General features: G+C 50.7%; 1 protein-coding gene across 1 annotated transcript; it reads right to left on the reverse strand.

The window, feature by feature from the left end:
• Window positions 1-610: 610 nt before the first annotated feature.
• On the reverse strand, window positions 611-1,883 carry FAM110A (family with sequence similarity 110 member A). Its single transcript, XM_063296847.1, has one exon. It carries the CDS (start codon window positions 1,845-1,847, stop codon window positions 795-797), a length of 1,053 nt encoding a protein of 350 aa, XP_063152917.1. The 5' UTR covers window positions 1,848-1,883; the 3' UTR covers window positions 611-794.
• Window positions 1,884-12,313: the final 10,430 nt, after the last annotated feature.

Genomic DNA, 12,313 nt, shown 5'->3' on the forward strand with positions numbered 1-12,313 from the left:
AATCCATGGGGGGGAACCGGCCTGGTTTCTGATTTGACAGCCTTGGCATTGCCCGCTCCAGGGCAACAGGGGCGCAGGGGAGCAAAGGCCATGTGAGTGCTAACAGCATAATGCAAATGATGTCATCGGCATCAAGTGCACAGTCGGATTATGTCATCGGCATCAAGTGCACAGTCACATGGCATCCATGATGTCACTCGCAGAAAGACATCACGTTGCATGGAACATCGCTGGTGCAATGGCGCCATGATGTCATCACGATGTTTAGCCGATGCCCACGTCTTTGCAATGCCTACAATTTGGGTGGCCTTTCTCCCCCTGAAGGAGAAGGGGATGTGCCTCTCCTATGAGATAATTGCTAGATTATAAACTAGATTCCCAATCAGTTGCTCTTCGAAGGTAATAATCCATGACTCCCATCATCCCCAACCACTCTGACCAGACTGATCACTCCTTGAAAATTTTGGGTGGAGGAGAACGTCCGAGTTTACGTTTTCCACCCCTGTGCGTCTTGGCAATCCTTTCGGTAACAAAGGCTGGATTGGGAACAGATCAGGTATTCTCTGCATGATCCTGACCCCTGCCACCTCCCCCACCCCATGACGGAAAGGATTTTAGGATTAAAATGAAGGGAGGGATCCTGGGCAGCCTGAATCTACTGCCACACCCCTACTAGTTACAGCATCTTTGCAAAAGTTTCCCTTGAATGGCAAACTGCAGACAGAAACAAACATCTTGGGCAAAGTTTGAGCGGGTCGCCCCCCCAACGTTGGAGCCCCCCCCCCCCACAGCTGCTATACGTTGGATACCTTTTGGGCCTCTTTCGCCTGCCTGAGTCCGTACAGCCACTTGATGACCCGAGCATTGCGCTCGATGATGGAGATCCCGTAAGGCATGCGCTCGGCCTGCCTCTCCTCCAAGGTGACCGTGCTGCGCCGGGAGCGGGTCCCTTCCGAGCTGCTGGTGCTCACGCTGTGGAACTTAACAGACACGATGTCCGAGCTGGCCCGAGTGAACCGCTCCATCTCCATGTCTCCCACGTCCTCAGGATCCAGGCCACAGTAGTTGAAGAAGCGCTCCAAGTCGGCCGTGGCGCGCGAGTATCGGTCGCTCAGGTCCGATTTGGATCGGTGCAACAAGGCCTGGCGTTTGGCACTCTCGGTCCGCGGCTCGCCCCGCGGGCTGGGGCAGCTCAAGGGGGTGGCGGGTGGGGTTTTGGGGGGGCCCGGTGGAGCGGGGAGTGGGGAGAGTTGGATGGGCGGGGTGCCCCTGGCCCGCAACACCCCACAGGGCCGGACGTCCACCCGGCGGACGGCGACGGTGCTGGACGGCTTGGAGGAAGCCGAGCCCTTCTTCTTGGGGGTGGAGGGGAGGCTGCCCGGATTCCGGCCGTGGACCTCGGGCGCCCACGGGCACTCCGAAGGACTCATCTCTGGCTTGGGGAAGGCCAGGGGACTGTCACAGAAGTTGATCAGGTTGTTGAGGATTTCCAGGTTGAGGGACGACTTGGCCCCGCAGCCCTCTCCCTGCCGGCCCGCGTGGGGGGTCTTGCGGCTGGGGGTGAACATCGCCCGCCTCACCCCAGGGGTGAAGAGTGGCTGCTTGAGGACCAGCGGCCTCACCGGGTCCTGCTTGGTGGTGGCCACTTGCTGGCTTTTGACGTACTTGGCCTTGTCCGCCTCGAGCCGCTCCACTGCGCTGGGCTTCCGGGAGGCGCCGCTGGCTGCCGGCCGGCGAAAGTACTCGGGCCCCTTGTTCAGGATGCGGAAGGGCATGGCGGAGGTGAAGGGCGCCGTGGCCGGAACGCTGCTCATGGCGTGGCTGGCCCGGAGCGTCTCCACGGGCATGGCGCTCCCGATGCGGCCCTGGCACTGGCGCTCCCGGTCCCACGAGGCTTCCCGCGCAGCCCCGGGGGGGCAATCACATGTCCCGGGCCGGCTGGCAAGCGCTGGACAGCCCGAGCTCTGCTTGGCGAGGGGAGATCCGCAGCTGTCCGATGCCCTGGGAGGAAGGAAGGCCACGGAGGTCAGTGCCGAGGGGCGGGAGGGCGGGCGGGCAGCGGGGTCTCCCGGCTCCTCTCCAGCGCCCGCCGCTCACCTCGCCGGCCTCGCCCGGGCACCGGCCGCAGACAAAGGCGGCGGAGCAGCAGCTGGTCGAGAAGAAGGAGCGCCCGGCCGCCTATTTCAAGGCGCAAGCCCCGCCCACCCCTCTCCGCGGGGGCCGCCGGGCCAGCCAATCGGCGGCGGCAGGGGCACTTCAAATGCCAGCCTTGACCTATCACGAGGCGGCGGGGGAAGCGGGGCGACTCATTGAATGAAAATAGCCCCGCAGGAGCGAAGCGGGGAAGGACAGCGCGACGTTCCCCGTCTGGTCCGCCCGCCGGCTGCAGCCTCCGCTCGGCGACGAGGAGGAGGCGCGATGCCGCCTCTCCCGTCCCCCTCGCCTCCCCCTCCCTCGAGGGCCCCGGCCCCGGCCTCACCTGCGCCCTTCGCACGTAACTCACTGGGGCGCACACTGGCTGCGTTCGCACAAAGCCGGTTGCTGGGGTCGCCCCCGAGTCACAAAAGAATCACGGGGGTGATCCCACCCCGGTTAAGGCATCCCCTCCCACCAACCCAGCTTACCAACTGCGGACCTGGGTTAGGCGGGTTGTGTGAACACCCACCCAGTCAATACGGAACGAGCGGGTCGGACGCGGGTCTGCCTTCCCCTGGCCGCGTCCGGTCCGTTCGAGGTTTCCCCAAAGAGCAGGGGCGGGGAGAAATGCAACCCGCCTCCCCCCACCTCCCCCGAGCAGAGGTGGGGAGATGAATTTCCACACCCGCTTCCGGAGTTCGGGTTGAGGGTTTGACCTCATCACCCGAAGGACACGGGAATGCGAACGCGTCTTGGCGTGGAGGTTCACGTGTGAGTCACACGGAATCCGGGTTAGAACGGGGAGTTCGAGCTCAGCTGGGAAACTCGGGCTGGGATTTCAGTCTCCTTAACTAGACAAAAACCCTAAAATGAAGATGCGTCAAAGGAAGCACAACCCCTAGGGATTATGACATGGCCATGCCATTTTCTTGGCAGCAATACAGCAGGGATTCGCCCATGTTTTTCCAAGATCTATTTTTCTACATCCTAGTCTAGCTTTCAGCCCTAGGATTTCTGGTGGTCTCCCATCCAAGAAGGTTTGGATGGGTGCTGGGTTGCTTCAGATGAGAAGCATTTCTGCTGGAAAGAATCTCAAGGATCAGAGCGGGCATCTGATGCTGAAAGGGCTAAGAGCTGAGTTGGAAGGAGGGACCTCGGGGTGCTAAAGAATTGGGGATTACAGTCCGGAAAAAAAATCCTTTTTTTCCTTGGATTCTAGGTCATCCATTAGTAGCTCCCTTTAGCAAATTTTCTTCCCCTCCTTTAAAATATTTGAAAAATCATCTCTGTGTGTGTCTGTGCATGCGCATGTGTGTCTCCAGGAATCAAGCTTCATGTGAAGAACATGTTCTCCTTTTCTGATATCTATCTATCTATCCATCCATCCATCCATCATCCATCTGTCTATCATCCATCCATCATCTATCTATCTATCTATCTGTCTGTCTGTCTGTCTGTCTGTCTGTCTGTCTGTCTTTATCACCATCCATCCATCCACTTACTTTTAAACTGAAATAATTTGGAAAATAATGTGTATTTCATGTTGCTTTCTCCTACAAAGGGACTGGAAGTTGGTCCTTCAGCAGGTCCTTCAGCCTGTTTACTGAATTAATCTGTTTTCTGGATTCTCGTCATACATTGTGCCATAAACTAGCGCAACAGCCGGGGATTCCCATCACAGGCTAAGCCACAAAAAAAACAAACAGGTTGTGCAATATCAACAGTATCACAGCCACTGTGAATCTGCTGTTGAAATGTTTTCAAGGTTGATCTGGATTGAAATACAGTCTAATTTTGCATTGTTGTTTTTAATGCCATTGTTTTGTTTTTATGACGAGCGCAGCTTATTGTCTTGATCCCGGTTGGCACAATGCATTTAACATGTTGCCACTCTGATTGGCAAATGTTGCTTGGATTTCTGGGGAAAGCAGCCTTGGAATGAAAGATGCCCTATTTTAGATAAAATAAAACAAATCTAAATATACAATGGGGTGTTACAGAAAGTCAATGTACAGCAATGACTATTGAATTACAGTTTCCCTGTAATACCACTCTCTACTTCTCTAATCCAATAGTAATATACATTTTTGCCTTTAAAGCCAACCATAAACTTGAAAAGTAAGCATGGATGGAGCTGGGTAGTATTTGGATGAGAGACCACTAGGAAATCTTAGGATTGTTGGCTGCTGGCTGGGGAATTCTGGGAGTTGAAGTCCACACAACTGAAAGTTGCCAAGGTTGAGAAACACTGGCCTAGAGCTTCTGGGAGTTGGGTGACATATAAAGTTAATGTATTATTATTGTTATTGTTATTGTTATTATCTGGGCAGAAAACTGCCCAGACACATGTACATTAACTCATCTGGAGGGAATCTTTATCTTTACCACAGCAGAAGGCAGCTCCTAGCTGATCTTAGCTGAGCTCGAAAAAGCTAAGCGGAGTCAGGCCTGGCTAGTAGGTGGAAAGGAGGCCACCAGAAAATCCCCAGACTGTAGGGAACATCCTGGAGCAAGCACATACATTCTATCGCCAAGAAAACATTGCTCTGTCTGTGAGGGTACCAGGAACTGAGCCCGAAACAGTTGATAAAAGGGGAGAGGGGAGTTAAAATACAGAAAAAAGCAGCAGGGGGACCTGTGGGGGTGAGGGAAGTCCCCCCCACTTTTCCCAACAGATGCATCTATGCTAATATTAGGCAGGGGTCTCTCACAAAACCCTGAAGGGCTTCAATCTGTTCTAATTAGTAAGTGGCTAGTCCTCAGGTGTCCAGTGGCTTCGTATCCCAAAAGAATATTTAATGTTGTGCGTATTCCCAAATCTGCCTTCCTGAGATATTGTATCAACTGCCCCAAGAGGGTCTGGACCCAGCACCCTTACTAAGGGCTCCAGTTCTTAGCCTGTTCGAAATGCAAATAGCCCAAGTGGGTCAGAGGCAGTCCGTGGGTGGGGAAGGGTGTGTCAAAAAAAGTCAAGATGGCCACAGCAACCACACAATCAAAGTCCCACCATCTCTTTCATGGGAAAAAGAAACTTTAAAAATCCTGGCTGTAGTTATTTTGCTTTGTTCTGGCTTGGTGTGGCCTGCAGCCATCGAAACAACACAGCCCCCTAGGTGTCTGCAGGTTGCCCATCCTGCTCTAACTATTACTCACACTGCCTCCACGAATGGTTAATACTTTGGCCATAGCTTTATCCATCCACGGCTGTGTTTAATCTATAAAGCATCCTTTCCCTTCCTCTTCTCCCCTTTTCTCTGCCCCCACCCCCGCCTGATCCCCGGGGAAAAGTTTCGTATAGACTGTGTTTGCATAGCACAACTGTAGTTCACTTAACCACAGCGTATTTCATTAAGCCAGTTTGCTGGTTGGGCATGACACACTGGATCGTCACCTACAACACCAGCCGGGGTTTGCCCAAACAGTTTGGCTCCACTGCAGCTGGGCCAGTTTGCGGCTTGGTTGACTTAAGTACCACGTCTGAATATTAATTTTATTTTTACTCTGCAGATTTTTCAGAGTTTCAGAAAAGAGGGGAAGGAAGGAAGGAAGGAAGGAAGGAAGGAAGGAAGGAAGGAAGGAAGGAAGGAAGGAAGTTCCCCATCTTTAATCTTGAATTTTCACACATCTAAAGACCAAACAGAAGTTGAACATGAAGGACAGGGACTAGGTTAAACTCTCTGGCAGGGAACCCATAAATACAGACAGATCAAAGAAACAGAGGACTGAAAAAGGCCACATAGATTTTATGTTGGTGCTTAAAACAAAGCAAAACATCTATTTTCCTCATTAATGCTAATGCTAAACTTCTTAGCCTGAGCAATATAATCCCAGGAGTACAAACTCCCAGTCCTGTCTGTCAAATGCAGACTAAAAGTTTTGTTAGGGTGAAGTAAAAATAGGTTCCTGATTTAAATCTTACTTTCAGCATCAACTCACTGGCTATATTCACACAACGCAACCAGCTCAAAGACCTAAGCAGTTGTCTTCTCCCATCATGCTAAACTTGGTTCGCTTTAATCTCAGTTTTGATGCACCTTAATCTATAGTGCAAATTCAGCCTGTTTGGTAAATATATCTCCTGTGCAGAAAATGACTTCACCCAGCATCCAGATGGAGTGCGTGATTTGAACCTCCCCAGCCACAGAAGAGCCAGTGACTGCGCTTTCACAAGATGCTTGATCTGGTTGCCGAATTAGCCCTCTTTCTCTGTTTGCACAATACATGGTTGGGAAGATCACAAGCAGGTTTCCTCACGATATTTTTGTTTGTTTACAGAACTTGCGGACTGCCCCCATTGCAAGACTCTTGGTGGTGAAAAACCAGGCCAGAACAACAGAAAGTAACAAGAAGTGAGGAGTGGAATGGAATAATAAATAAAATAACATAAAATAAAATAAATAAAAATAAAAAAGCACAACTCGCACACCTACCACCAACCAATCAGATCAAAGGCACTGTGGAAAAGGCATGCTTTTTCTGCCTTGTGAAATGCAAAGCCTTTTCGAGATGTTTGGGCAGGAAGAATTTTGGCAAGGCAGTGCCTAAGGCTGCGAAGGGAACAATCTGCACCTCTCTCCCTCCCTCCCATCTGCCCTCTCATTGCCTTCCCCAGAGTCCAACATTCAGGCAGACTGGGCTGTTCTGGGGAGGCTCCATTTAGCAACGGCATAGCCAGAAATCTTCCCTTTTGAGAAGAGGTGGGGAAGAAACGAACAGGAAGGCAGAAGAAGGGCAGCCTGAGAACAGTTTGGCTGGGCATAGGATAGAAAGATGACCCAGAAGGGTACAGACCAGTGTTTCTCAACCTCAGCAACTTTAAGCTGTGTGGACTTCAACTCCCAGAATTCCCCAGCCAGTTTGCTGGCTGGGGAATTCTGGGAGTTGAAGTCCACACATCTTAAAGTCGCCAAGGTTGAGAAACACTGATGTACACAAACACTTCCTTCTCTTGGTCCCAAATCTCCATGCGTTTAATTTTGGCTGGAAGGCGATTTCCTATAAATTGCCCAACGCTCAAGGCCTGCACTCACACGCTATCACTTAAAAATCCAGGGATTACATTCATACAAGCTTGGTTACCTTTAACTGGAATGTATGCATGTATGTATGTATTTAACAAAGCAAGCCTTTCTGTTTAAGTGATGGGTCAGTGTATCGTGTGAACCCAGGACACGGGTTAATCAAGGAACCAGATTAAGCATGTCATGAGGATGCCATTTCTTTTTTGCATGAAAAGGGACCTGAGGCTGCTAAGGGAATGCGGTGCGGTTAAACACACTTGCCCTTTCAGCCTGGGATGAACTGAGCATTGCAAGAGAGGAACGCAGCAGTGTCGTCAGCTGGGGAGTTTGAAAAGCAGGCGAGTGAAACCGGCGTGCCTTGGGGGCAGCGGGAGAAACACGTAGGCAGATTGCCACCTCCCACCCCGATTCTGGAAGCATTCGCACCAGGTCACGCCATGCTGTCTGAATCATTCCCACAAGCCTTGGTTAGGATCCGCCCAGCCCTTGATTGTGCCGGTGGAAAACTGAGTCAGCTGAATCACCCTTGGATTTCTGGCAGCCTAGGTCTGAGTGAGCCTTCCCCTACCTGGGGCGCCTGGACTACAACACCCCTTATCCCCACCCTGGCTGGGAAGTGCAGTCCCCCCCCCCCCAGCATGGGGAGGGCTGGCCTGAATCTCTATTTCTGAAGCATGGGATTCATGCACATTCAGAGCGGGGGAAGAAAGCTGCTATTTCCTATTCCCAGAAAGTTGCATTTCATCCCCTGGCACCACATGCGCATTCCTCTGGAAATCTGAAATACGTCCAACTCATGTTATCGCTCACCCTTTTATAGAACATCCTAGTGATGATTTCAGGGAGAACAGACTCTTGATGCCGTCAGAGAAGGACTAATGATGCTGTTTGTTGCCATACCCAACAAGCAGGGGATTTCAAATCTTCGGCCATACTTCCACTTGCTCCTAATATGTCTCCCCCGCCCCCATGAACCCAAAGGGGCCTTCATTTGCTCTCCCCCCTTTGCCATCAACTCTGTCTTCTCTCTTCTTCTGACACTCAAGGATGCCAAATCTCTTTGGCTTCATCCCCCACTCTGTTCTGGGAGAGATGCTCAGGAAGGGGCTAGAGACCGAAGCAGTTCAGACAGGAGGCAGATCAGCCATGGGGCAGTACGTTTCATGTCGAGATAGTTTGTTGGCAAGGTCCAGAAAGGCTGTTTCCCAAGAAGGGCTGCAGATAGGATGGGAAAGCGTCCTTGTATAAAAGCCGCAGCATTTTCCCACTGCTTCCAAAACAGTTTCAGTTTGACGTTCAGTGGTGGGTGTTGCTGGGCCTTATTCCTGCAGCACCTCTCCATGTATACCCAGCTAAAACATTTCACAACAAAAACGAGGCAGGTCCCTGCCTGCAAGGAGATTACAGTCCAAGGGAGTTGCAAGGGAAGACAAGGGAAGGAGGAAGAAAGAGGCAACTGGAGGAAGGATTCAGCAAAAACAACTTTCGCAGGCTTTACCTGAGCTGCCATCGGCACAAGGATAAACAGATGCTAAATATTTGTGTGGGATTTTTCCCTCGAGGGCCTGAAGCACTTCACTTGCAAATCCCTGCTGAAAAGCCTTGAACTATAATCAGTGAAGTCAATTGACTAAACTGGATTCCCAGAATTTTAAAAAATGCAAGTAGAGAGTGGCCCAAAAGGGAAAAGGTGCTTTAGTTATTCCTTCTTGGCAAAAACAGGCCAGCATCAGCAGGCCGCCGTCCATCTGCTCATAGCTGGGAATGGGCGATTACTAGCAGAGCACAAGCCAGCTGCTTGGCTGGCCTGTTCTGGCCAGCAAGCTGGGAAAACATGTGCTTCTGAAGCATCTGAGCATGCGCAGTGACGTCAGCACACGAGTCCCAGTCTGCAGCAGTGTCACGATGAAGGCATGTGAAGGAGGATTTGGGTTGTGATGCTGTTACCAGAAGCTTGCCAAAGTTTGTCCCACTTGGCAGTGGACCCCCTTGACTCTTTTAAGACAGGGTCAGGATCTGCAGATGGCAAGGGCAAAAAATTAAGGCTCAGATAAGAGCCCTTGTTTAGCCTGACCAGAGACACTCAATTCATAGGTTTATCTCGGTTGCACACCGTTAAGAGCACATTTCAACATCCACCACGGGCCTGTCTTAAAATCAGTTGAGGGCACCAAGATTCCTGTTTCACTGACACCATGATTGTATTCACACATTTTTCAGTGCCCTGGTTTGTGTAATAGACTGTAATTGTTCAGCTAAAACAGTAAAGCAGATTGGTTTACACACCACAGTTAACTGGTTTATATAGCAAACCACATTGCTGATGAGCAAACCAGGCCCCCACCTTCCAAACTGTTGCCCCCCCTTCTCCCCGGAGATATTAGGATTAAATTTCAGCTCTGGGGGGTGGGGTGTCACACCATCAGCTCCAGCACATTGGCTTAAGCAAGGCACGTTGATGTTGAACCAGAATCTGGCCAAATGCTTAGATGGGGTAGAAAAATACAAGTTTTTCATACGGCAAAAGAAAGCAGGCCATTAGTTCTTCTGCTCTCAGAAGGGATAAGTCTTCAAAATCTAAGGAGGTCCTTTGACACTAGAGATAGCCAGCATCAAATCTGAAGTTTTCTAGGGACAAAGCTCTACAACTATGCTAAAAAAGCTCACCACCGTTCTCTGACTGCAGGGTTGAGCAAAGATAGGCTCATGGGGGACTCAGCATCTACACCGAACTTGGAAATGTTCCTTTTTGCAAATCCACCATAATTCTTTTCCAAAACCTGGGGCTTGAGGGTATGGTAAAAGAAAACAGGCCATTAGTTCTCCCCCAGGAGGTCTGGTCTCAGAAGGGACAAGTACACGGAACCTAAGCAGGTCCTTTGACAGCATCAAATTTGAAGCTTTCTAGGTGCAAAGCTCTACAACTATGCTAAAAAAGCTCACCATTGTTCTCTGACTGCAGGGATGAGCAAAAAAGAGGCTTGTGGGAGGCTCACCATCTACTCTGAATTTGGAAATGCTCTCTTTTGCAATATCTTCCCAATCCTCTTTCAAAACTCATTGATCCTTCTGGTGATGTCTGTCACTTGATAATTTGTGGTTGGATGCAAGCAAGAACGCCCCTGCTGATAAGGATGGGAAGGAAGATACTGTGGCCCATCTAAAGCTATCTCTTGGACTGGGGGACCAGGAATGCCATGCCAGGGACCCCAAAAGTAGCTGGCTAGAGAACAAAAAGGGAATAAGGCCAAACATGAGCCAAAACTTGAACTGGATTGGAGTGACATTAAATACCCTTAATTTAATATAATTAACAACAGGGTTCAGCATTTGTTGATTTTCCCCTTGGGGCACATGAAAACTTATCATTTCATTCTGACATGGGACAGAGCTGAAATTGCCGGGTGAGGTCATCCACCAATTTGGCTTTCGGTATCATTGGTATGCTGATGACACCCAATTAAATCTTTTGACCCCAGGCCAGCCAAGTGAGGCTGTTGAGGTTCTGGATGGGGAGGAACGGAACCGTCTCCGACTCCATCCTTCCAGGACCGAGTGGCTGTGGGTTTTTGGGCCGCCCAGATCTGGGGATACCTCATCTTTGACCTTGGATGGGGTAGCACTGCTCCCTTCAAGATTGGCATGCAGTCCGGGGGTCTTCCTGGACTTACTGCTTGAAGAGCAGGTGTGGCCAGGAAGGCCTTTGTTCCCCTTCCTAGATCGGGGGACCCTTCAGACAGTCACTCATGCCCTGGTCACCTTGCGGCTTGGCTGCTGCAAGGCACTCTACTTGGGGCTGCCCTTGAAGACCACCCAGAAGCTTAAACTGATCCAGAATGTGGCAACGCAGGCAGTGATGGGCATGCCCACATAAGACCTCTGCTTCACAAGCTGCACTGGCTGCTGGTTTGCTTCTGGGTGTGATTCAAGGGCTTCCTATAGCCCCCCGTGGCATAGGGCCTGGTTACTTGAGGGACCGCCTGCCTCCCATAACATCTGCCCGGCCAATTCAATCCTGCAGGGTTGGCATGCCCCGGGTTCCTTCAGTTAAACAATGCCATCTATTGGGACCCCGGAAGCGTGCTTTCTGTGCCACAGCACCCGCCCTCTGGAATGAGGTTCCCCCTAAGATCTAATTGGAAGAGCCATGAAGACCGAGGTCTTCACCCAGGCCGCTGGTGAGGGAGAGGGAGACCCTCACTTCATCGCACCGGTCATCTTTTATCTTTATTTTTTATGCTTTATTGCAATTCCTTTGTTTGATTGTCGTGAGCCGCCCAGAGCTGTTGAGAGTCAGGCGGCATACAAGTTTAATAAATTATTATTATTATTATTATTATTATTATTATTCAGAGAGCATCACCTGATGCCATCCTGGAGCAAAGAACATGCCTAGTGGAATGAACTCTTAGGAATAGAGGCAAAAGCCTGCTCACTCTACAGCAGCGTCTCTTCAACTTGGCCACTTTAAGGCGTGTGGACCTCAACTCCCAGAATTCCCCAGCCAGCAAGGCTGGCTGGGGAATTCTGGGAGTTGAGGTCCACACGCCTTAAAGTGCCCAAGTTTGAGAGACACTGCTCTATAGCTTTCTGCAGTGCAGAAGACTGCACCATTTGGGACAGCTGGGGAGAGAGCAAGCTTGAACCTTTCAAAAGAACTTTCTTTTAAGGAAGTTTACTTAACCTGAATGTCTTAAAAGTCTCAACTTAACTTTCTGTTAAGAAAGTAGGATGGAGAAAAGGTGGGCCTCTTGAGTCTATTCTGGTGTGATCCTGGCAATCACGCGCACGTAATGGATTGGGAGGGCGAGATTCAGGTCCCTGCCCTGGATGAAGCCCCTTCCCCTCACTGTAGGGGGTTAGTCAAGGCATGAGGAGTAAACCCATGAACAGCAATGGGACACCGAAAGAGTAGCATCCTTCTATCAGAACTGCGGTGCTGTTGCGGCTAAGGTTCTTTGGCAGGAGCAACACCACCCCTGCAAGGTAGAGATCATGCTCATCAAGGATCCATCCCTGGCACAGAAGCCAGTCTAGGGCCGAAAAACTTCCAAATGGGCTGAAAAAGGGGGAAATGCAGAAATTCCGATCAAGGACAGAGAGATTGTGCAAGCCGGTGAGCAGAGGAGATGTCTGGACAAAGTTTCTTCCGACTG

Source organism: Candoia aspera, chromosome 3 (genome assembly GCF_035149785.1).
Source record: "Candoia aspera isolate rCanAsp1 chromosome 3, rCanAsp1.hap2, whole genome shotgun sequence".
Taxonomy (NCBI): domain Eukaryota; kingdom Metazoa; phylum Chordata; class Lepidosauria; order Squamata; family Boidae; genus Candoia; species Candoia aspera.

Excerpts from the sequence above, each read along its gene's own strand:
- FAM110A (XM_063296847.1), bottom strand. The coding sequence starts at position 1,847 with ATGCCCGTGGAGACGCTCCGGGCCAGCCACGCCATGAGCAGCGTTCCG.